The sequence below is a fragment of the Choloepus didactylus genome, chromosome 5, assembly GCF_015220235.1.
Source record: "Choloepus didactylus isolate mChoDid1 chromosome 5, mChoDid1.pri, whole genome shotgun sequence".
NCBI lineage: Eukaryota > Metazoa > Chordata > Mammalia > Pilosa > Megalonychidae > Choloepus > Choloepus didactylus.
The window spans coordinates 52,271,795-52,296,056 of record NC_051311.1 but is presented as its reverse complement, the minus strand read 5'-3'; the positions used below and the strand labels follow the sequence as shown (position 1 = coordinate 52,296,056).

General features: G+C 40.9%; 1 protein-coding gene across 2 annotated transcripts in view; it reads right to left on the bottom strand.

Annotated features, from left to right (window-relative positions):
* The window catches only part of ATP6V0A4 (ATPase H+ transporting V0 subunit a4), a 93,884-nt gene that overhangs the window by 3,392 nt on the left and 66,230 nt on the right, over positions 1–24,262 (bottom strand). For both annotated transcript variants that reach the window (XM_037836066.1, XM_037836065.1), the window contains exons 16-19: positions 23,360–23,576; positions 20,177–20,278; positions 14,576–14,704; positions 10,691–10,808 (exon numbers count right to left, since the gene is read on the bottom strand). In XM_037836066.1, the coding sequence (XP_037691994.1) occupies positions 10,691–10,808; positions 14,576–14,704; positions 20,177–20,278; positions 23,360–23,576 (566 nt within the window). The remainder of the gene's footprint in view (positions 1–10,690; positions 10,809–14,575; positions 14,705–20,176; positions 20,279–23,359; positions 23,577–24,262) is intronic.

The window sequence follows — 24,262 nt, the reverse complement described above, 5'->3', positions numbered from 1 at the left end:
CACCAAGGCCTGAGCACTTGGATTCCAAGTTCCTACTGCAAATAAATAATCCAGGCACAATTTTATTATTACTTTGGTTTCTATCCATTTAGCACATGCCTTGGCCTGGCTTCTCTGTTCCAGGCATTATGCTTAGTGCTTGGAATGCAGAGATGAAAGTCAGGGTCCTTGCCTTCCAGGAAATCACAGTCTGGGGAGAAGAAAAGCTAATCAAGACAGAATTACAGTCAGTGCCAGGGGAGGGCACTCCCAGAATCTGGGGAAGGGCACCAAATCCTGACTGGGGGGCTTGGGAGGAAGGCTTTCAGGAGGTACCATCTAAGCTGAGTTCTGAAGGAGCCATTAGCCATCATGTGGGAGGGAGTTAAGGAAGGGAGGGGTATTTTGAGCTGCAGGGGCAAACACACACAGGAGCCCAGAGAACATGGTATCTTCAGGAGTTCTTCAACGTAGCTCATGGTCACTGCAAATGAAATGGGTGTGTTCAGGGTCTAGGGAACACTGAGAAAATTAGTAAGAGATGAGACTGGAGAAGCAGGCAGAGATCAAGAAGGACCTTACAAAGTAAGGTGGTGAGTCAGGACTCCTGACATTAATCAACTATAGAGCTTGAATCTTCAGAAAAATTGGGTCCTGGCCAGGCCCTGGGTGACTGTGAATTCACAGAGGAGGTAAGCATCACCCGCTGGTCAGCTCAGTAGGCAGCTAACAGGCCACCCACCACCAATGCTCACAACCAAGGCAGGTCGCTCAAAAGTCCTCTTGGGAGGCTGTAGTAGGTTGAAAATGATCCCCCAAAGATGTCCATACCCTAATCCCCAGAACCCTGAAATATATTATCTTATGTGGCAAATGGGGGCTTTGCAGATAAGATTAAATTAAGGCTCTTCAGATATAGGGAGATTAAGCTGGATTTTCTGGGTAGGCACAATGTAATCACAAGGGTCCTTATAAGAGGAAGGCAGGAGAGTAAGACAAAGAGAGGTGACGACAGAAGCTAAGGTTGGGAGTTCCGCCCCACTCAAGAAGGCTGAGCGAGATGCTTCAAGGCTCTGTCTCCCCACAGAAGCTTTGACCAACCAGTAAGAGCTTTCTCAAAGCTTCAAAAAACAGTAAACAGTAAGGAACTGCAGTAACAGGGTAGGGACTGAATCCAGAAAAAGGCCACTTTAAAGCAGTAGGAGTTCATGGCACCCTGGCTGGCCTACTCCTCATCCCTCACCCACTTGGCATGGAGTCAGCCCACCAGTGCGGATCCCTGGTTCTGGTTCTGAAGGGAGCAGAGTAACCCTCATGCACATACTGGGAGCATGTACATCTGACCCAGTCTGTCTGGTGGTGTCCTGAGGAACTCACCATCACAGAACTTTCCCTGCATATGGAAGGCAGCCATGGAACTTTCCTACAGAATGCTGTGGGAGAGCAGTCAGGTCGTGGCTGCCTGGAGCAAGAGACTGCTGGCTAAGGACATACAATACAATGCCCAGGCCCAAGAGGAAACTGTTTCCTAGGGAAAAGGGACATTTGTATCCATGTAAATGGGGGAATTCCTAAGGTCACACGTGTATACCCAAGACAAGACACATGTGGAGAAAGGATCAGGGGGACCAGGAAAAGCGTTTCCTCCCTCCCTCCCTCCCTCCTTCCCTTCCTCCCTGTTAGCTCCTGGCATTCAAGAAAAGCTGTATCATAACACTAGTGGGTTACAAGTTAAGAACTTGTAACTTGACATTTTAATTTTATTCATTTTATATTATTGTTTAAAACCCTTGTGTCAAAGGCTGACTTTCAATAGATCACAGCGACGTAGCTGCTCTGCTACGTTCACAGCAGAAGTAGGTCATCTCTGAATGGGTAGCACCAGGCTCCCCACAAACACATGTTGCGTGACAGGACAGAGAGCAGCCCCTTTCAGGCTGCGCCCCATTTGCCAGGGTGAGGGGCTCTCCACACTGCACCCTGAGTCTAAATTCCAATGATAACATTAAAATATCAAAATTTCCAGGTTTCAACAAAAGATTACAAAACATACAAAGAAACAAGAAATGAATGCCAAGGCAAAGGAGAAGATTAAAGCTTAAGAAACCATCAATGAAGAGGACCAGACGTGGGCCATGCCAGACAAAGACTTTTTTAAAAAAGGTCTGAAATATGCTCAAAGAGCTGAAGTAAAACATGGATAAAGAACTAAAGAAAATAAGGGAAACAACAGATGAACACAAAGAGAATATCAATAGACACATGGAAATTATGGAAAGGAACCAAACAGAGCTGAAAACTATACTAGTGTAAATTTAAAATTCCCTAGAGGGGTTCAACAGCAGGTTGGAGCTGGCAAAATAAAGACTCAGGATTGTTCACTCACAAATAGGGAATGTGAGCTGAGATTAGACTGTCATGGGACAGGTTATTTTCACCCTACTGATGATGTGTTGTTGCCATGGTAATCCTGCTCAGTATGACAGAAACCGCAGGTTCAGGCATTTGGTGTATGTGCTTGGCTGAGGAGCCAATGGGGTGAAGCGACCATGTAGGATTATGACTGAACACCTGCAAGTCAGAATCTCACCCAGGCAGGATGACACAGCAGTGCTGTGGAGCCTCAGTTGGCTTTGTTTAGCTGGTCTTTTGCCATCCCCACTGGTGGACTGCCACAAGTTCTCACATGGCCCCCCCACCACTATGTGTTAGGACCAGGGTCCAGTGTGGATAGCCCCTCACCCTGGCAAATGGGGCGCAGCCTGAAAGGAGCTGCTCTCTGGCCTGTCACGCAACATTGTTTGTGGGGAGCCTGGTGCTACCCATTCAGAGATGACCTACTTCTGCTATGAATTTTTAAAAACAAAAAAAGAAAGAATCAGTGGACTTGGAGATAAGACAATTGAAATCATCCAGTCTGAGGAGTAGAAAGAAGAAAGAATGAAGAAAAGTGAGCAGAGCCTGAGGAACCTGTGGGACACCACCAGGCATCCCAATATATGCATTGTGGGAGTCCCAGAAGGAGAAGAAAGAGAGAATGAACAGAGAGATTTTTCAAAGAAATAATGGCTGAAAACTACCCCAATTTAACAAAATACATGAATATACACATCCATGATGCTCAACTCCAAACAGTATACCCAAATAGATTGACACTGCAACATGTTAATAAAATTGCCGAATACCAAAGGTAAACAGAGAATTCAGAAAGCTGCAAGAAACAACGTACTGTGTACTAGGAAGCCTCAATAAGATTATATGCTGATTTCTCATAGGAAACCATGGAAGCAAGAAGGTAATGGGTTGACATACTTAAAGTGCTGAAAGCAAAAAATTACTAACCAAGAATTCTATATCTAGCAAAATTGTCTTTTAAATATGAGGGAGAGATTAAGATATTCCCAGATAAACAAAAGCTGATGGCAGTTGTGACCAGTAGAGCAGCCCTACACAGGATGCTAAAGAGAGTTCTGCAGGTTAAAAGGAAAGGGCACTAGAAAATAGATTGAAGCAACTTGAAGAAATAAAGATCTTGGGTGAGAGTAATGATGGGTAAATATATTGCATTTTTGATCTGTAACTCCATAATAAAAATACTGCCTACATGATCTAAAAGGTAAATGTATGAAATGTAATGATAAATAAGTGGTTTGGGATTCATCATCTATAAACATGCAATTTGTGATAAGAACTACAGGTGGGGGGACAGAGGGGCATAGGAATCTAGTTTGTATATACTATTGAAGTTAAGTTGGTATCAAAGCAAACAAGATTGTTATAGATTTAGGATGATAGATATAAGTAAGCCCTATGGTAACTACAAAGAAAATACCAGAGAATATGCAAGCTCATAGAGACAGATATTAGAGTATAGGTTGCCAGACACAGGAGGAATGGAGAGGTAATGCATAGTAGGTGTAGGGTTCTGTTTGAGGAGATGGGAAAGTTTTAGTAACGGAAGGTGGTGAGGATACTGCAACATTGTGAATGTGATTATACCACTGACTGGTATGTTTGGGAGTGGTTGAGATGGTAAAGTTGATGTTGTATTTATGTTCCCACTATTAAAAAAAAAGGAAAGAAAAAGCAACTAAAGAGACAATGACAATTAAATATAATCATAATCCAGATCAAAATCTAATAAGGGAGGAGGAAAAACTCAAAGGGACATTATTGGGGCATATGAAAAATCACTATATAGACTGTAAACATTAAATCAATGTTAAATTTCTTCAACTTGATGACTGCACTAAGGTGGATGCATAAGTGAATATTCTTGTTCTTAGGAAACGTACATGGCAGTAATAAGTGTTCAAGGAGTGTGATGTATACAACCTACACTCAAGTGTTCAGAAAGTGGAAGGAAGGAAGGAAGGAAGGAAGGAAGGAAGGAAGGAAGGGAGGAAGGAAGGAAGGGAGGGAGGAAGGAAGAGCAAATGTGGCAAAATGTTAAAATTAGAGGATCTGGCTATCTGGGAGGGTGGGTGTATGTTGGAGTTCATTCTCTGTGAGGTTGATGCTATATTTGTGACTTTCCCATAAGTTTGAAAGTATTAAAAAACAAAAGAAGCAGAGGTGACGTCATCAACATGATGACATAAACAGCTACTGAAAACTCCTCTCCAGAGATTCAACAACAAAAAAAGACAATTCTGAATTGTTTGAAACTCTGGAGGAGTATATAGACTGGAGAAGGACCCTGCAGAAGTCAAACTGAAGAAAGAGAAGAAATAACAGGTAAGAATCTTCCATCCCAGACCAGCCTGTCCTCTCCCCTCCCCCTCACTTGGGCTCAGTATGAGAAAAGCACAGAATCACCAGATGGGATCCCTCCCACCAGGGACACAAATTTTTAAATCTCTCCCAGTCGTAAGGCATCCCCCCACTGTTTGAAGACCTGGGGGACAGGGGAGGACATTTCAAGGCCCAGGTCAGTGAGAGACAAAGAGACTGAGAAACTGTGGAAAGAGACTTCATTTCCAGCCCTGGGTCTGAAAACCCTCCCCCCATCCTCAAAAAAAGCAGCAGCCAGTGGCCATTTCCTTGCCTTGGGGACAGCTGGAGTGCTGGGTCAGCTGAGAGAGTACTCTGACACAGGTGGAGCCCCACACTGAGCTGGACTTTGGCCAGCAAAGGGAGGGCACAGGAATCCCACAGATTAAGCTCACCTGTGTAGATGCAGCCTGTGCTTGGAGGCAAAGCAGCCTCTGAGGACAATTAAGTTACTGAACAGCGCCATCTGCTAGACTGTCCAGAAAGTGCAAGGGAATGAAACCCTTTTAAAAAGATACTTCAGACCCTTTATTAGGACCACAGGAGTTGGTCTACACTCCCTGCACAGAAACATAGCCTGGATTTGGCTGAGAAATACTGACAACACAACTGTCAAAGCAGGGCTCTAAAACAAACTCAGGTCTTTCTGACTAGTGGAAAACAGAGCACCACTGGAAGCCAGCAGATCTATATTACCACACACAGTGAACTAGCTGGGGTGCCCAGTGCCTACCTCCCACCCCTGTGGCAGGCCATGGTAGGTGCCTGATTTGGGGGGAAGACTGGGGGGCAGAGCCAATCTGACAACTGGCCAGCAAAAGAAACAAAGCAATACAAGAAAACCTAAGGAAAAAAAGAGAAAACAACCTCCAGAAGAAACTAATCAAGAAAACCAGATGCCTAGACACCAAAAAATCATGAGCCACACCAGGAAACATGGAGATATGGCCCAGTCAAAGGAACAAACTAACACCTTAACTGAGATTCAAGAGTTGAAACAACTAATTAAAGATGTTTGAAACAAATCCAAATCAAATCAATCAGTTGAAAGAAAATGTGACAAAAGAGATGAAGGATATAAAGAAGACACTATGTGACTATAAGGAAGAATTTGTAAGCTTGAAAAAACAAATGGTAGAACTTATGGGAATGAAAGGCACAGTAGAAGAGATGAAAAACACAATGGAGACCTAAAACAGCAGACTTGGAGAGGCAGAAGGAAGGATTATTGAACTAAGGTACAAGACACCTGAAATTCTACACACAAAAGAACAGATAGGGGAAAGAATAGAAAAATATGAGCAGGGGCTCAGGGAACTGAATGACAACATAGGCTCATGAATATACATGTTATAGGTGTCCCAGAAGGAGATGAGAAAGGAAAAGGGGCAGAAAGAATAATAGAGAAAATAATAAATGAAAATTCCCCAACTCTTATGAAAGACATAAAACTACAGGGCCAAGCACACCCCAAACAGAATGGATCCAAATAAACTTACTTCAAGACACTTACTAATCAGGTTGTCAAATGCAAAAGAGAGAGAGAATTCTGAAAGCAGCAAGAGAAAAGCAATCCATCACATACGAGGGAAGCTCGATAAGACTAAGTGCAGATCTCTCAGGAGAAACCATGGAGGTGACAAGGCAGTGGTATGATATATTCAAGACACTGAAAGAGAAAAACTGCCAACCAAGAATCCTACATCTGGAAAAACTGCCCTTCAAAAATGAGTGAGAGTTTAAAATATTTACAGGTAAACAGACACTGAGACGGTTCGTGAGCAGGAGACCTCCTCTACAGGAAATACTAAAGGGAGTGCTACAGACAGATAGGAAAAGACAGGAGAGAGAGGTTTGGAGAAGAGTGTAGAAATGAAGATATCAGGTGATAGAAAGAGGGTAGAGAGCAGACATTTAATATTGAAGGAATATAGAATGTTCTAGAGGATTGATTGTATAGATCCAGAAATGGATAGCAAAATATTGTGTGATGGTAGCACAATATTGTAAGTACAATGAAAAAAGATGACTGTGAATATGGTTGAAAGAGGGAGGTTAGGGGTATGTATGACACCAGAAGGAAAGATAGAAGATAAAGACTGGACTGTATAACTTAGTGAAACTTAGAGTGGTCAATGAGTGTGATTAAATGTAAAACATAAGAATGTTTTTGCATGAAGGAGCAGGAAGAAAGAATGAAGTTGTGAGATATGCAATCAGGTAAATGGACCACGAGGACAGTAGGCTGAGTGAAATAAGCCAGAAATTAAAAGACAAACATTATAATGCCTCGCTAATATGGACTAATAAAAATGTGCAAACTCCGAGAATAGAATCTGGGAGCATTGGTTATCAGGGGAAGGCTATGTAAAGTTTCCTAGATTTTAAGTTCTTACAGCAGTCACATCTATTCATGAGTTGTAACAGTTATTTCTAAATTTTGAGATGCTCAGCTATTTGTGAATGACGTGGTCAGTCCCTGGAGCTTTGAGTATCTGTGTGGCACCTGGGAATTGGAGCCAGAGATCAGCAGCTGTGAGGGTCAGCATTGTCCCATGAATCAGCTATTAAAGAGGCTGAAAAGGAGCTCAGACTTCAATTAGAGATATGAATGAAACGGACTAGGTTGAGTTTGGGATAGATCAGGCTAAAGGGTAGAGGACGATATTAACTGCATTTTAAAACTTTGGATTCTGTGTGGGACCAAAGGAAGAGATGTTTATTTGGTGCAAAATCTATATTTTCTGTAGCACACTACATAAATTAACTTGTATGGTCAGTTTACACAAATACCATAATTACATGGAACATTGACTAGGGAGTGAGATCTTTTTGGTTTGTATAGTATAGCATGAAGCCCTGATACAACCTAGAGTAATTTGGGCAGAGAATAAAAAGTATTTGCAAAGCCCCCTTGAACAACTGGGGGAAAATGTGGAAATATTAAACTTCCCCAGCTGGGGATTTCCTGATGTTCTCATAAGCATTGGGGACTGCCAGCTTGGTGGGCCAAGACCTCGATCTTGGGGCTTGCCCTTACGAATCTAGTTACTGCAAGGGAGATGCTAAGCTTACTCATAACTGTGCCTAAGAGTCATCTCCAGAGAACCTCTTATGTTGCTCAGATATGGCCTCTCTCTCTAAGCCAACTCAGCAGGTAAATTCACTGCCTTCCCCCTATGTGAGACATGACTCCCAGGGGTATAAATCTTCCTGGCAATGTGGGATGTGACTCCCTGGGATGAGATTGGATCCTGCATCAAGTGATTGAGAAAGCCTTCTGGATCAAATGGGGAAGAGAAATGTAACAAAATAAAGTTTCAGTGGCTCAGAGATTTCAAATGGAGTCATGAGGTCATTCTGGAGGTAACTCTTGTACATTATATGGATATCCCTTTTTAGTTTTTAGTCTATTAGAATAGTTAGAAGGAAATATCTGTAACTGTTGAAGTGCAATCCAGTATCCTTGATTCTTGAACACGAGTGTATAACTATATAGCTTATATAGTGTGACCGTGTGATTGTGAAAACCTTATGGTTCATACTCCCTTTACTAGTGTATGGACAAACGAGTAGAAAAATGGGGACAAAAAAGTAAATGAATATTACGGGGGAGGAGGGGTATGGGATGATTTGGATATTCTTTTTATTTTTCTTTTTATTATTATTCTTATTTTTATTTTTTGTAATAATGAAAATATTCAAAGATTGTCGTGATGTATGCAAAACGATATGATGATACTGTGAACAATTGTTTTACACTTTGGATGATTGTATGGTATGTGAATATATTCCAATAAAAAAAAAAAAAGAACCAGAAACGAAAAGACAAACATTACAATGCCTCACTAATATGGACTAACTAAAAATGCGCAAACTCTGAGAATTGAATCTGAGAGCATAGGTTATCTGGGGAAGGCTTATTGTAAAGGTTCCTTGATTGTAAGTTCTTAAAGCAGTTACATCTATTCCTGAGTTGTAATGGCTATTTCTAAATTCTGAGATGCTGAGCTCTTTGTGTATAACCTGGTTGATCCCTGGAACTTTGGGTATCTGTGTGACACCTGAGACTCAGAGCCAGAGTCCAGCAGCTGTGAATGTCAGCATTACTCCATACAGCAAATGTTAAAGAGTCTGAAAAAGAGATCAGACTTAATTAGAGATATGAACGAAATGGACTTGTTTAGGACTAAGGTAAATCAGACTAAAGGGTAAAGAACAATATTAACAGTGTTTTAAAACTTCAACTTCTGTGTGAGACCAAAAAAAGAGATGTTTATTATTTACAAAATCTATATTTTTTTTGTAGTACACTATATAATTTAATTTGTATGGTCAGTTTATTCCAACACCTAGTAATTATATGGAACTTTGAATAGGGAGTGAAATCTGGTTGGTTTGTACAGGTTAGTGTGAAGCCCTGATATATCCCAGAGTAATTTGGGCAGAGGATAAAAATGTATTTGCAAAGTCCCCTTGAGGGACTGGGAGAAAATGTGGAAATATTAAACCTCTCTATCTGGGGATTTACTGATATTCTCACAAGCATTGGGACTAATTTAGAAGGCCAACCCCTCGATCTTGGGGCTTCCCCTTATGAAGTTTGTTACTGCAAGAGAGAGGCCAAGCCTACTTAAAATTGTGCCTATGAGTCACCCCCAGAGAATGTCTTTTGTTACTCAGATGTGGCCTCTCTCTTTAAGCCCACTCTGCAGGTAAACTCACTGCCTTCCCTCTATGTGGGACATGACTCCCAGGGGTGTAAATCTCCCTGGCAACACAGGACATGACTTGTGGGGATGAGCTTGGCCCTGGCATCATGGGATTGAGAAAGCCTTCTTGACCAAAAAGGGGGAAGAGAAATGAAACAAAATAAGTTTCAGTGGCTTAGAGATTTCAAATGGAGTCGAGAGGTCACTCTGGATGGTATTCTTATGCACTATATAGATATCTTTTTTAGTTTTTAGTGTGTTGGAATGGCTAGATGGGAAATTTCTGAAGCTGTTGAACTGCAATCCAGTAGCCTTGATTCTCGAAGACAATTGCATAACTAGTACACGGTTTGACTTTGTGGTTGTGAAAACCTTTTGGGTAACACTCCCCTTATCTAGTGTATGGTCAGATGAGTAGAAAAATGGGGACAAAAATTAAATGAAAAATAGGGGTGGTTGGGAGGGATGCAATGTTTTAGGGGTTCTTTTTTATTTTTATTTTTATTTTTTTGGAGTAAGGAAAATGTTAAAAAATTGATTGTGGTGATGAATGCACAAGTATATGATGGTACTATGAACAACTGATTGTACACTGTGGATGACTGTAGGGTATGTGAATATCTCAATAAAACTGTATTAAAAAATAAACACCTTTGTGGCTCCCACTTCCTTTATCTACTGTAAGGACAGATGAGTAGAAAAATCAGGACAAAAAGTAAATGAATAATAGGGAGGGATGGGGGTGTGAGATGTTTTGGGTATTCTTTTTTACCTAAATTTTTATTCTTATTCTTTTTTTGTGTGGGAATGAAAATGTTCAAAAATTGTCTATGGTGATGAATGACCAACCATATAACGGTACTGTGAATAACTGATTGTACACTGTGGATGACTGAATAGTTTGTGAATATATCTCAATAAAATTGAATTTAAATGAATGGAGCTCTATCAGCCCTTTGATTTTAGGACATCTGACCTCCAGAACTATACAATAATAAACTGCATTGTTTTAAGACACTGAATTTGTGATAATTTGTTACAGTAGTAATATAAGGCAAATCCCAATATAATATCAGACCTACTGAAAAAAGTCACCTCTTCTTAAGAAAAGAGACCCATGCTTCTGGCAAGCTACCAGAAAGTAAGCCAGAGAAGGCAGCATTACCTACAGTGTACCAGTTTCCCAGTGGAGATGAGACCGTGACCCCGAGGGTTCCCTCACTCACGTTCATGAGCCAGACTGAGGGCCCAGAGCCGGAGGTAGGAGGCTGTGTTTGAAATGCAGCCCAGGCAGTATTCAATGGTGTGGATGGCTTGATGGACAAAGATGTCTCCGAAGTTGAACTGAAAGAATAAATTTTAAAATATTTTTATTAATTTTGTACATGAAGGGCATTACAAATGAACAAGACTTGGGCCCTGCTATTAAGATGCTTACAGTCTAACCAGGGCAAAATAAGTATTAACGTACTCATGGAAAGATAATTAGCAGTACAAAGTAGGATACAGTATGAGTGCAGTGACATTACCAGCAGTAGGTTCAGAAAGGTTCGAAGAAGAGCGATTACAGGGTCTTGGTGGGTGAGGGGAGGTTTTACAAGGAACATGAGATTTTCCTGTCATGCAGGATGGAGAAGGGTCCAGAAGTACAAAGAAAGCAAGATGGTTCCTCACGACTCCTCGTAAAGAAAAGTCAGGCAGGGTTGGGAACATTAAGTCAAGTTTGGGAGAAAAACAATTTGACTGGAATTGGGAGTTTGCATAGGTGAAGAGTAGGAAAGAGTGTTTGGGTGTGGAAGTTTCTGGAATGGCAAACTATGGATAGAGCAAGAATCTGTCCTGTTGTCAGTGAGGCAACTGATTCTATTCAGTCTCTTAATAGAAAAGTGGCCAGGAGATATAAAGAAATATTTTGGGGAAAACTGTTCTGGGAGCAAAATGGATCAGAGAAGGGACAGTTTATAAGCAAAAAAGCCAAGATTATTAGCTCAGTAATTCAGTAAAACAAGAAAGGGCACCAAAGCAAGGACAGTTCATTCTTTCTTTCACACATCCTGACAATGCAAGCTAAACAACTTCAACTTAGCATTGCACTTGTCCTCAAGGAGCTCACAGCCTAGAAGGGAAAAAATGCAGAGTTAACACAACAGTATGGGAAGTTTAATAATCAAAATATGCATCACTGTGGGAATAGAGATGTGCCCCTTCACCCATCAGGGTCTAGGATCACATAGGGCTCTTGCCTGAATACCTAAAACAATGGCCTTGGCAGAAATGGGTAAACTGGAAGAGATGAGGAATTGATTTTCAGTCATGTTGAGTCTAGGCAATAGCAGGAAATACAAGTAGAATCTCTCAGCACATAGCAGAGGTGGGACTGGGGCTCAGAAGAAAAGTCTGGGCTGAAAATGGAACCCCAACTCTACCTGTTAGAGGAAGTACAATGAGGATGAGAGGACTGAGATCAAGAAGGGAACGCTCATAGGAAGCAGAGAGCAGTGGAAGGAGTTCCCAGCCTTGGGAAACATCTTCATGCAGAGCTAAGGGGGGGAAATGAAGAAACAGAAGATCAATGAATCAGGAGAGTCTGGTGGCTGTAGTGTCACTGGCGTCAAAGGTAGAGAGACATCCAGGAAGGAACAGCAGCTATGATCAACTGTCAGGTACTATGGAGAAAAGACAAAAATCAATGCCTCCCAATTCAGCTAGAAAAACAGCTATTGAAGAATTGAAGGAGTAGGGATGGGTGAAATGAACAGAGTCAAGGTAAAATAGAAAGAAGTGGGAGAGGAACTTGAGGGGGAAGTAGGGCCAAGTCTGCGTTTCTCTCAAGATGGGAGACACATGCACAATTGCACCTGGGGGAGAGGAGCCTCCGGATATAAACCAAAGGTGTCCAAATAAGAGCAGCCAGTTCCTGAAGGAGGTGGAAGGGGAAGGATGCTGATGGAAATACACTGGATATATACTGAGAGCATGAGAATAGATGAGGGAGGTTGTAATGGACAAGCTCTGAGACTTGATGAGTCAGAAGATGGGTGGGAAGAGAAGGATTGGATTCTAAAATATTCCAGCAGGGTAATATCAATAGCCACTCATGTGGGCTACTCTCTGTACCTGAAATCTTGTTGGAAAAAAATTCCATGATCCAAGTTTTTCATTGATTCTAATGGACCATCAAATGAATTACTATTATTACTATTTTAGTAATTAACATCACAAATGGAGATAGCTGTAGCTTCTCTCTGGCCCAAACAGGAACCCAGTCACCAACCAGTCCAGAATCTGAATAGAGTTTCAGTTAAACCCCCAGCCTGGAATTCAGGATTGTGGGTCACTTTAATCATCTTATAAAAAACAGCCAGCTCAGATAATAAAAAAGTATTTGCTAAGTCCTTTGAGGAACTGGAGAAAAAATATGGAGCTATTAAACTCCTGATATTCTCTCAAGCGTTGGGGACTCCCAATTTAATAAGCCAAGCCCTCGATCTTGAGGCTGGCCCTTATGAAACTTATTTCTGTAATGGTGAAGCTAAGCCCACTTATAAACACGCCTAAGAGTCATCCCTAGAGAACCTGTTTTGTTGCTTAGATGTGGCCTCTCACTCTCTCTCTCTCTCTAAGCTAAACTCTGCAAATAAATTCATTATCCTCCTCCTTACATGGGACATAACTTTCAGGGATATAAATCCCCCTGGCAATGTGGGACATGACTCCCAGGGATGAGCCTGGCCCTGGCATTGTGGGATTGACAATGCTTTCTTGACCAAACAGGGGAAAAGAAATGTAACAAAATAAGATTTCAGTGGCTAAGACATTTCAAATAGAGTAAAGAGGTCATTCTGGAGGTTACTCTTATGCAAGCTTCAGCAAGATATTGCAAATTGCCTATGCCAAGTCCCAACCAACAGTATTCCTGAAAACACAAAACCCAGGGCTCTAAGACTCAGCAAAAGTTTCAGTCACTAAGTTTACTTTTCAGAAACGTAAAACCTGAAGATTATCTCTATGCCAGACAAATTCTGAAACAGAGGTAGCAGTTTCTCCCAGAACATCAAACAGTTGCATTCTACTAACTCATAATGTCAACACTTTTTTTGCAACACAAAGAAGTTAGAATGGCCATTGCCCAAATATCCCTGAAGATTGAGAGAATGATCAAATGAGAGGGAGGAGTGCAACAGAGAAGTTAGGATTAAACAAATGATTATGACAACTGAATCATTATATAGATATTTCTTTTTAGTTTCTAGTGTATTAGAACAGCCAGAAGGAAATACCTGAATTCGTAGAACTCATACCATACTTTGAAATTTGCTCTATAACCACTCGTCAAACTGAACTTTGAAATTTATCACTTTTCTGTATATATATTTCATAATAAAAAAAAGTTTAAAAATTTCTTTAAAATACACAAAAAAAACAGCCAGCTGCCTTCACCTGGGAAAATGGGGTACATATTCCTGAGGGGAGAGTAGCTGTCCTTGGACAGAAAAGGGGAGGGCGGGAATGAAGGAACCAAACAATTCACGCAAAGATGAGATAAGTGAGCAAAGTCAAGACAGAGCCAGGACTGAGGTAGGAGAACAAAGAGGCTAGGGCGTGCTTACACAGGGGAGGAAGTCTGGGAATAAATAATTCACTTGTTGGTTAAATATAGAGGGCTAGATCTGGGCTCTGCTCTCATTGTTCAAGAGGGATTGATGGGAAAGATCATAATAAATGTAGCCGACTTCCAGGGCTATGGTTCTGAGCCAAGGAGGCCTCAGCCTTTTATGTCACTAGACCCGAGACAGATATTCAGCCTCACTCACTGATACAGCAGCACCTGGGCTAAAAATTAAAATAGTCCCAAGACTGGTTGGTAAATAGCTGTTGCTGTGATCCTCTTAGATGTCCCCCATTCTATGGGACCTCCCCAGCTTCCCATGACTCAGCAATTACAAGGCTGCTGCCCCCAGTGGGGACCTCTGGAGGGTCCCAGCTCCACTCCCTGTGTCCTTTCTGATGAGTTGGTTGGTTGAATATTTTGAATAGTACCACTGACCAGATCCCACTTCTAGAATCTACACAAACTGCAAAGTCTTCCTCAAGTGTCTAGTCCCAGATACCTCTTCTTCATGGTCGTCCTGGGCCCCGTGGGCACCTGCAGGAGCACTCTTGCCAGAACCAACAGAACGGTTTAAGTTGCCAACTTCAATGTCCTCTGTGGAGTCTTTCTGGACCATGGATGACTGTAGCTGTCAACAAGCCAAAGAAATGAAGAGAGCACTAAATTCACTCATGAAGGAAAAATTGTAACAATTCTATATGATATAAAATACAACTTCTCATTAAATGTTAATTATGAACCAGACACTGTCCCAAACTCTGTATGTTATTTCCTTTAGCCTTCATAACGATCCTTTTATGCAAACATGATTATCATCCCACTTTACAAAGAAGTAAACTATAGCACAGAGAGGTTAAGAAATTTGCCCAAGATTATAGTAAGGCTAGAAAGGGGCAGAGCTAGGACTCAAAGCCAGGTAGTCTGATCCCAGGGCATGTGCTTTCCCCATGACACTATAGAATGTGCCAAATTATGCAGGGTTTACAGTAAGCCAGGGCATGTACAACAGTGGCACACTGGATATGACTCCCAAGGATGAATCTGGACCTGACATCATGGGATTGAGAACATCTTCTTGACCAAAAGGGGGATGCAAAATGAAACAAAATAAAGTTTCAGTGGCTGAGAGATTCCAAATGGAGTTAAGAGGTTACTCTGGTGGGTACTCTTACACAGTACATAGATAACCCTTTTTAGGTTTTGGGGTATTGGAATAGCTAGAGGTAAATATCTGAAACTATCAAACTGCAACCCGGTGGCCTTGACTCTTGAAGACAATTGTAGAGCAATGTAGCTTACACGTGGTGACAGTGTGATTGTGAAGGTCTTGTGGATTGCACTTTCTTGGTCCAGTGTATGGATGGATGAGTGCAGAAATGGGGACAAAAACTAGGTGAAAAATAGGGTGAGATGGGGAGGGGATGATTTGGGTGTTCTTTTTTACTTCCATTTTTTATTCTTATTTTTGCTTTTTCTGGTATAAGGAAGATGTTCAAAAATAGATTGGGGTGATGAATGCACAACTGTATGATGGTGCTGTGAACAGATGATTGTATACCACAGACGACTGTATGATACGTGAATATATCTCAATAAAACTGAATTTTTTAAAAAAAGACAATCACACTCTCATAAAATGGTTAGTTGTATCTTTGACACAGCCTTGTAGCCTGAACAGCCAGGTGTCTAAAGGCAAAATTAACTAAGAGAGATTAAAGAATATTAGGAATTGAATCATGTCCCCCACAAAAAGCAGTTCACACCCCTGGTCCTGTGGGTATGAAATCATTTGTAATTAGGACCTTTGAAGACGTTATTAGTTTAAGTGTGCCCAAACTGAGTGAGGTGGGCTTTAATCCAATATGGCTGACATCCTTATACACAAAGGGAATCAGACACAGAAAAAGAAGCCATGAGGAGCAGCCAGAAGCTGGATGTCAAAGGAAGAGAAAGGAGAAGACTCTACCAGGTACACTGCCATGTAATGAAAAAGTCAAGGAACCCCAAAGACTGCCTACCAGCCAGAAGATACCAATCCCGGGAGGAAGCTCACCTTCCAGCTTCTGAAACCACGAGCCAGTAAATCCCTGTTGTTAAGTCAACCCATTGTACAGTATTTGTTTTAGCAGCTGGGAGACTAATACAATGAGTTTTCCAGCACAAATATATATATATATATATATATATATATATATATATATATACACACATTTTTAAAGTATCATTTCATTAAAGTAGCTAAAAAACTTCAAGGGGAAAAAATCTAGGTATAATTACCATTCAGTCTAACCCAGGTTTTATCCCTTAATTTGAATAGAATATTTCTTTCAAGCCAATGTGAACCTTATCCCAAATCCAAAGGTTTCCCTAGAATGATTTCATGGCAGTAGAATTGTAATTCAGGCACTAACAGAGCTTCCTTCACCTTTCTCTCTTTAGCAGGTCTGCCCCTAATATTTGCAGGGCCCCGGGGGAAGGGTAACAAATGGAAACCCACACGCCATTTAAAAGTATCAAATAGGCCAAACAAAATGTTAAACAAAATATGTTCTATCCTCCTACTTTGGTAAATAAATCCTTACAAGCACTTAGAAGGTCAGGTTCAAATTCAGAGTTCCATAGCAGCACATGGCACAGGAGAGCTGGCCTGGACCCCAGCACACCACATGCTCCTTCTCACCTCTGCTTTTTAACCCCATCATCAGGGGCCAGTGTACACACGTATGGACACCCCAGCTCACAACGTCCAAATTTTGTCCACACTCCTCACAAACATCTACCCCTTGGCCACCCAGGTACCTAGGGATACTGTCATGGATTGAATTGTGTTCTCCAAAAAGAAATGTTCAAGTCTTAACCCCCAGCTCCATGAATCTGACCCTATCTGGAAACAGGACTAGTGAAAAGGAGGCCAAACTCCTCATAATGAGAAATTTGGACACACACAGAGAAAGAAGACAACCATGTGACAGAGGCTGAAACTGAGCCATGCCACAAGCCAAGGAACACCATGGAGTGCTGGCAAGCCACCTCCAGAACCAAACAGGCCTCAGGGAAGCACAGCCCTGCTCACACTATAGATTTCAGATGTCTTTCTCCAGAACTGGGAGACAATACATCTCCTTTTGAGCCACCCAGTCTGTGGCAGTTTGTTATTACGGCCCTAGCAAACTAAGACAGGTACCTGTGCCAGTGACGCAGTGTGCCCTCAAGGGACCAAGGGAAAAGCCTCTGTGGGGTCCACAAGTGTGCTCAGGAACACAGGGCAGGAATCCCAGACATCACATCTGCGGAAGCCTTTCCTCTTGCCCCATGGTGAGGAATGTGGCTCCAGTAACACTACTTTGTGGTTTTGAAATTCTACTTTCTTTCTCCTTAAACTCAAGGAAGAAAATATCAAAGAAGAAACAGAAGATAGTTTCTCCATTTCCATCCCTATCTCCAGTCTTTTCTGCTCAATATCCTTGAATTAGTTAAAAATAAAATGAATAATTTGGTAGAAGGGTGATATTGGACTTTGTGAGTCCTGGTGACTATCTTCTCCCTGGTTGAAATATACTTCTCTGTTCCCTCACTAAACATCCTGCAGTGCTTAAGCTGGGTGTCATGTGAAGTAAAATGTATAGCAATCAATTTTAAATTAGTTACTGGCAATGTTCTGAAGTTCTGAAAACACATGTGCCAAAACACATGCAAAGAATATTTACAGCAGGCTTCCGTAACTACTAAAACTGGATACAACTCAAAAAACTATCAACATATGAATGAATAAATAAATTGAGATATATTCATACAATAGAATACTGTAGAGCAATCACACACACACACACACACACACACACACACAAGATCTCTCAAATATAACACTGGATGAAAGAAGCCAGAGAGAGAAGAGAGCATACTATGTGATTCCATTTACCCAAAGTGCAAGAACAGGGAAAACCATGGTGTTTAGAAGCCAGGATAACGGTTGCCTCTGGGGTGAGAGTGAACAGGAGATGCAAGGAACTAGTAGGGTTCTGATGGTGCTCTGTGTCTTCATCTGATGCTGGTTACACCCATGCATTCACTTCGTGATAAGTCGCTAATCTGTGTCCTTATCATTTGTGCACTTTTCTGTATGTCATACTTCAATAAAGTTTACAATAGAAAACACAAATCTGACATAAAGACTTTATATAGAACTGCAAAGCTACTTCAGTGTAACCTGAGACACGTGAGTAAGGAGACTGGGTCCATGACAAAAAGTCAGAGGGGAGGGGAGCGTGTCTGTGCGCACAGCATAGAAAGGGGGGTCTAGGTGGATCAGGGGCCTGGCCATAAGCAGGTCTCTGGAGAGCTGTACTTACTGCCTGCCTATGAAGGCATATGCCACGAGGGCCATACCACAGGTGATCTTCCAGTGAAGGGGTTTTCAATCCACATTTCACAGGGGCCCCGGGCTCTAGGGGTTAACAAGAGGCTGAATGGTTGGGGCCTCTGTTCACATCCCTTGAGGTCCACCAGAACAAATTTATTTAAAACCTCATTGCATTGGGTCTTCTTATGGATTCATGGAGAAAGGGCGGCATGGGGTAAATAGAACCATTATAGAGTCCAGTCTTGGATGGAGGCAGTAGAAACATTTTGTAATATGAAAAGAACCATCAGGACCCTCATCAGAGCCTAGGGAACCAACCGTCAGTGGTTCCAAGCAGTGTTTATGATCTTCTGCTATCCAGAAGCAGTTTTAAGCAGTATCACCCAAGACAGTAAACTAAGAAAAACCTCTAGACTTTCTTCCCTACAGTACACATCACTCACTGGGTGAAAGGGGGAGATCTATCACTTTGAGATCAATGACTGTTTAAACAGCTCTTGTGGTATAAATAGCAAGACAAGTTATTATTTTAGAGTCCTGGGACTCAGATGAGCCAGCAGTAACCTGGCCTTGAATTTATCAACAGGTTTTGAATTGCATCTATTTCCTCAAACCTTCCTTTGGATTTTCACCTTTCTTTGAAACACCTGGTCATCTGTCTGGACAACCTTCCACCCAACTGCCCTTTACCATAGTTATCTCTCACCAATTAACCAAACAATAAATAGGTATTCTTTGCTTTGATTTCCTCTTTATTTATATCTCACATAATTTAGATCTCAGATAGGCTTTGGAACTGGTCAAGTCTGGCAGGAATTAAAGAGGCAGTGGGAGAGGCAGGTGATATTAGAAAAAGGGCCACACCTAGGGATGACTTCCCAAACTCCAGTCTCATTGTGCCTGGGTCCCTGCCCATATCATCCTCCAGGTCAGTATCCAGCAAAGATTTCAGAAAAATAGAACTTAATCTGAAAATATCCACAACCATCTAAAACATACTTCATCTCAACACATTCCACTCACTGTTTTGCACTAATGGAGGAAAGCAGAGACTGATAAATCCGAACAGCATTTGTGTATCATTTTACTCTTTGAGGTACCCTGGAGGGTAAACCTTCCTAAATCCTATTTGATTTAGGCTGATATGAAAGCCCTTCTTCACCCCTTGAGTAAATCTAAGGTTCAGGAGTAGCTTAAACAAAAGGAGGAAGCAGGTCAAACTGGTATTTGGAAGTAGGCAAAAAAAAAAAAATTACTAATAAGCCCTGACTGTATTTGAATACTTACTACTCCATTTGTCTCAAAAAATCCATGACCTAAGGTAATAAAATCTCAAAACTTTGGAATGCCGATGAAAAAAAACTTACAGTAGTCATTAAAAAACAAAAATAGGAAGATACTCTTGTCTTCAACCAATAAAATAATGACTTTCATTCCCTTATAAATCATTAAATAACACTAGAATCAACACACACACACAACACTTTTGAGCAAACTTTGCAGGACATAACACTTAAATGTGCTTGCCTTTAATAGAGGATTAAGCTAGAAATAAGATGCCTAGTAGAAAAGTTTAACTCTACAGAAGGTAGCAGCATTGAGTTAGGTTAGTTTCATAACACCTTTCCACTGTCCTTCAGGCCCGGGTAAACCCAGCTTTCTCGCCATATCCCAGACATCTATTTCCAAAGAACCCACATTCTGACCCACAGTGAATGAACTGAAATCCATGGCCCTTACCTGGGATTTCCGGTGATTGGCTCTTAGAATAAATGGCTTAATCAGAAGCATCCATGGCACAGAAATCAAAGCCATAATAACAAGGAAACTTTGGACTTCTTGCTGTAAGACCAAAATGGTGAGATCCTATCATTTTAATGTGGTAAGAATGTTAAATTTGGATCACTTCAGTCGTACTTTATTTGGAGCGTGCTGAAGCATTTCAATGAATCCATTCATCTTCACATCTTAGAATATTACTACTGCAGATAGAAAAATTTCATTCCAGTGGTACCCTGTGTCCAATACAAGGTGGACACTGGAAGCTCATTCTCTTTATTCCTTATTCCCTAAACTAGCCCCATTATGTGATTATGCCATATATAATCAGTTCTTTTAACAAGAAACACTCATGAGATACATCATAAAGACAACTTTCTTTTTCCCATGTTCCTCTATATCTGTTTCATGGGGGGAGTATCTCCTGGTCCTAGATGAAAACAGGGGCAGGTCTCACAACTTGGCAGGTCACTCTATAGTCATCAAAAGTCCTTAGGTCAATTTCAAGTCACAAACACTGTTTCAATCAGTAATTTTATACATTTAGTACTAGACAATAATCAGATCTCTCTTGCTTTCTCTCACTCTCTCTCTCTTCTTCAAAGCAAAAAGTTCCTTGCACTCTCCAGCCTGACTTTCACACCTTCCATGTGGTCAGTTATCTAACAGCTTCTGGAATACTCATGTTGAACTCTCATGGTCTCCCTCACAATTCCCTTTGGAATGAGGCATCAGTGGTTCTGGTGCCTCTGCTGAAGTCTGTAACAAGTCCCATTTTATCTCCTCATGCCCCACTTCTATTTTTAATCCACTTGCTAGTCACCAGTTTTGAAGACTTACCTATATCTCCTATTGTCAAACAAACCAAAAGGCTTTGAAGGCTTGGTCAGTTACTGAAAAGGACTAGAAACTGGGTGCAAGAAGTAAAAGGGAAATATTTCATGAGCCTTTGCATCTCTTCAACTGTTCTGACCAAGCTCTGGGTGAATGTCAAGAGGCATATGTTACCATAATTGTAGCCAGATTTACTCTAACAGTGGGAATACCTCATCTGCTCAATCTTCTACCCTTGCTTCACTTCTATACATTCAAAAGAGGAAGGAGAAATCACATGAATATGCATTGAATCTGCCAATTCCAGTCCCCTTGCACATAACTCTACCTCAACACCTTTTGTTCATTTTTTACACAACAATCCTTTTTCATCCCCTCATGATGTACAAAGCAACCACAGATTGATAGATATTTGTTGCTCTCCTTCTGCCAAAGCAGTATCAGGAAGGGGGCTTTATTTATTAACTTACATTGTCTTTTCCAGCTGATGACTAAGAAATGAGGTTATGGAAACTTCAAAGTGTGTCAAGTTAATTCATCTTCATAGTTGGGAGTGGGGAAACCAGCCAACTAACGTTTTTGAATGGAAAAAATTCAGAAAAATCATTTACTATGCATTGCTCATCCGCCTACATCCCAGATTAAGTAAGGACTTCTGTCTTTGTGAAAGCAGTTAGCACAGGAAAGTATTTGGTGAGTTTGTGCACTTTGCCTAAAGAGAAGACTTGCTTGGGAAATCCAAATAAACCTTAGACTCAAGCATCAAGTAAATGAACATTCCGAATATATTCATTTAATACCAACAGTCTGTAGATGGTTCAAGGTTACCATCTATGTGTAACCTAAAAGGGGCTACCAAAGTAAATCTCTTCTCTGGTTATCATCCAAAATCACTCCCAAATTGAAATGGGGACTTGAACAGATATTTGTATACCAATGTTCATAGTAGCATTATTCACAACAGGCAAAAGGTGGAAACAACCCAAGTGTGCATCAACAGATGAATGGATAAACAAAATGTGGTACATATATACAATGGAATATTATTCAGGAATGAAGTCCTGGTATATGCTACAACATGGATATGAAATATCTAGAACAAGCAAATTCACAGAGATAGGAAATAGATTACAGGTTATCAGGGTCTGTAACTGATGCTTAATTGATGCAGTTTCTGTTTAGGGTGATGGAAAATTTTGGTTATGGATGGTGGTGATGGGAGCACAAGACTCTGAATGTTATTAACACCACTGAATTGTACCACAATGAAAAGTTTGGAAAAAAAAAAAAAATCACTCCCTATGAAAACCCCTTCACAAGGCAATTTATTTTTCTTATCATTTGATGCTTGCTTAGGGGAGGAGAACACAACTAGGAATCAAACCCATGAAAATGTGCACGGCCACAGAAGTAGCATGACTTTAACCAGGATACCCAGGATGAGTGATCACAAGCAGATAGCAAGGGTCAGCTGGCATTGAACTAGCCCTACAGCTTGAGCCAAGGAATCAGAACCTATGTAAGTGGGCCCTCCTTTAGTGAAAACCTATCCTCAAGCAATATTACTAGGTTGATCATTGGGAGATGACAGAGGAAAAGAGCTATTTGCGGTACCAAAGAATTACTCAATGAGTTATTTTTCTATCCAGCTCCAATGGAACATTTATGCTTTTTGAAAATCACATCAAGTTGATTATGAAGCTGAAATATATGGTAAAGGTCAGAATGACAATACAGTCTAAATGTTGGGATTTACTGTCCATGAAAAAAAAAAGGAAAGCAAAAAATGAAAAAAGAAAGATCTCCAGCTAGCCATGGAAACTCAGAAAGCATGAGGTTGCTTGATAGTTTTCCAGGAACCAATCACTTATGGAAAGGAAAGAATTCCTTTTCTTGATTCTATTTTCATTTTTCTTCCTTGTAAACCTTAACTAGAGTATACTTTTATAATAAAAGATTATTACATATTAAGGTGCTATTTAATGCATTTTGTTTCAAGCCAATCAATTTGAAGTATTTTTTTTTCTTTCTTTCTTCTCTGCCAACTAATCAAGCCAGTTTTTTCCATAAATCCCACAGCACCAACCCCTCCATGTATCACCTGAACAGGAATGCAGGACCCCCACCATGGACCTGCCCACTGCAGTATGCATTCATTTAAAAGACTCTTTTAAAATATAAGGAACTTAAGACCCTTGGCTGGGTGCTAAGAGGGCTCTGCCTTGCAAATAACTTCTCTCTGCAATACTTAAGAGAATGACAGAGTTTTGACATAAGCTGGTGGATAAAAGAAAGAGAAAAAACAAATACCTGATGTTTGTACAGGGGCCCATTAGAAGGGTCATTATAGTTAAACAGAAACATGTTGATGAAGTGGATGAGGATGCTGGGAGCATGCTGGGACGTGTGGACATCAAACTGGCACCATTTAAAAAGAATCATGATAACCAGGTATCCAAAGAGACACAGGATAAAAATCATCTCAGGGATAAATTGCAGAGTGATATTGAGAGTCTTTCTGAAGTATCTGGGGGTAGAAAACACACAGGCATATAAGGTACATCACTAAGCGAAATTGAGCAACTAATTCTCCCCAAAGCACAAAATATTCCTTTCTTTAAACACTGTGTCCATTTTCCTGGTAAGCAACAATCGAGCATGGATGGAAAAGAAGAGAAAATACTTTTGCAGAAAAGATTCAGGGAGAATCAGGATCTAGAAGGTAAAATCTAAAGTAAAGATCATGTCCGCATAGACAGTGGGTGATGTGGTCACAGCTTCGTGTAAAGAACTAGCTCAAAGGACGTGTAATGAAGATGTGGCAGCTTTTCTGCTAAGGATGCTCTAAGACAGGAGTAGGCAGGCCAAATCAAGCCCATCACCTGTTTTTGTAAAGCCTGCAAGCTACAAATGGTTTCTGTTTTAAAATTGTTGAAAAAAAATCAAAAGAAGATCTTGTGACACATAAAAATTGTATGAAATTCAAATTTCAGTGTCCATAAAAAAGGTTTTATTGGAACACAGCCATGCTCATTCGTTTACACATCATCTATGGCCACTTTCACGCTTCAACAGCAGAGATGAGTGGATGCAACAGTGACGGGATGGCCTGTTAAACCTAAAACATTTACTAACTGGCCCTTGATTAGGAAAAGGTTGCAACTCCTGCTTGATTAGGAAAAGGTTGCAACTGAGAGCGCCACGGTTAAACTG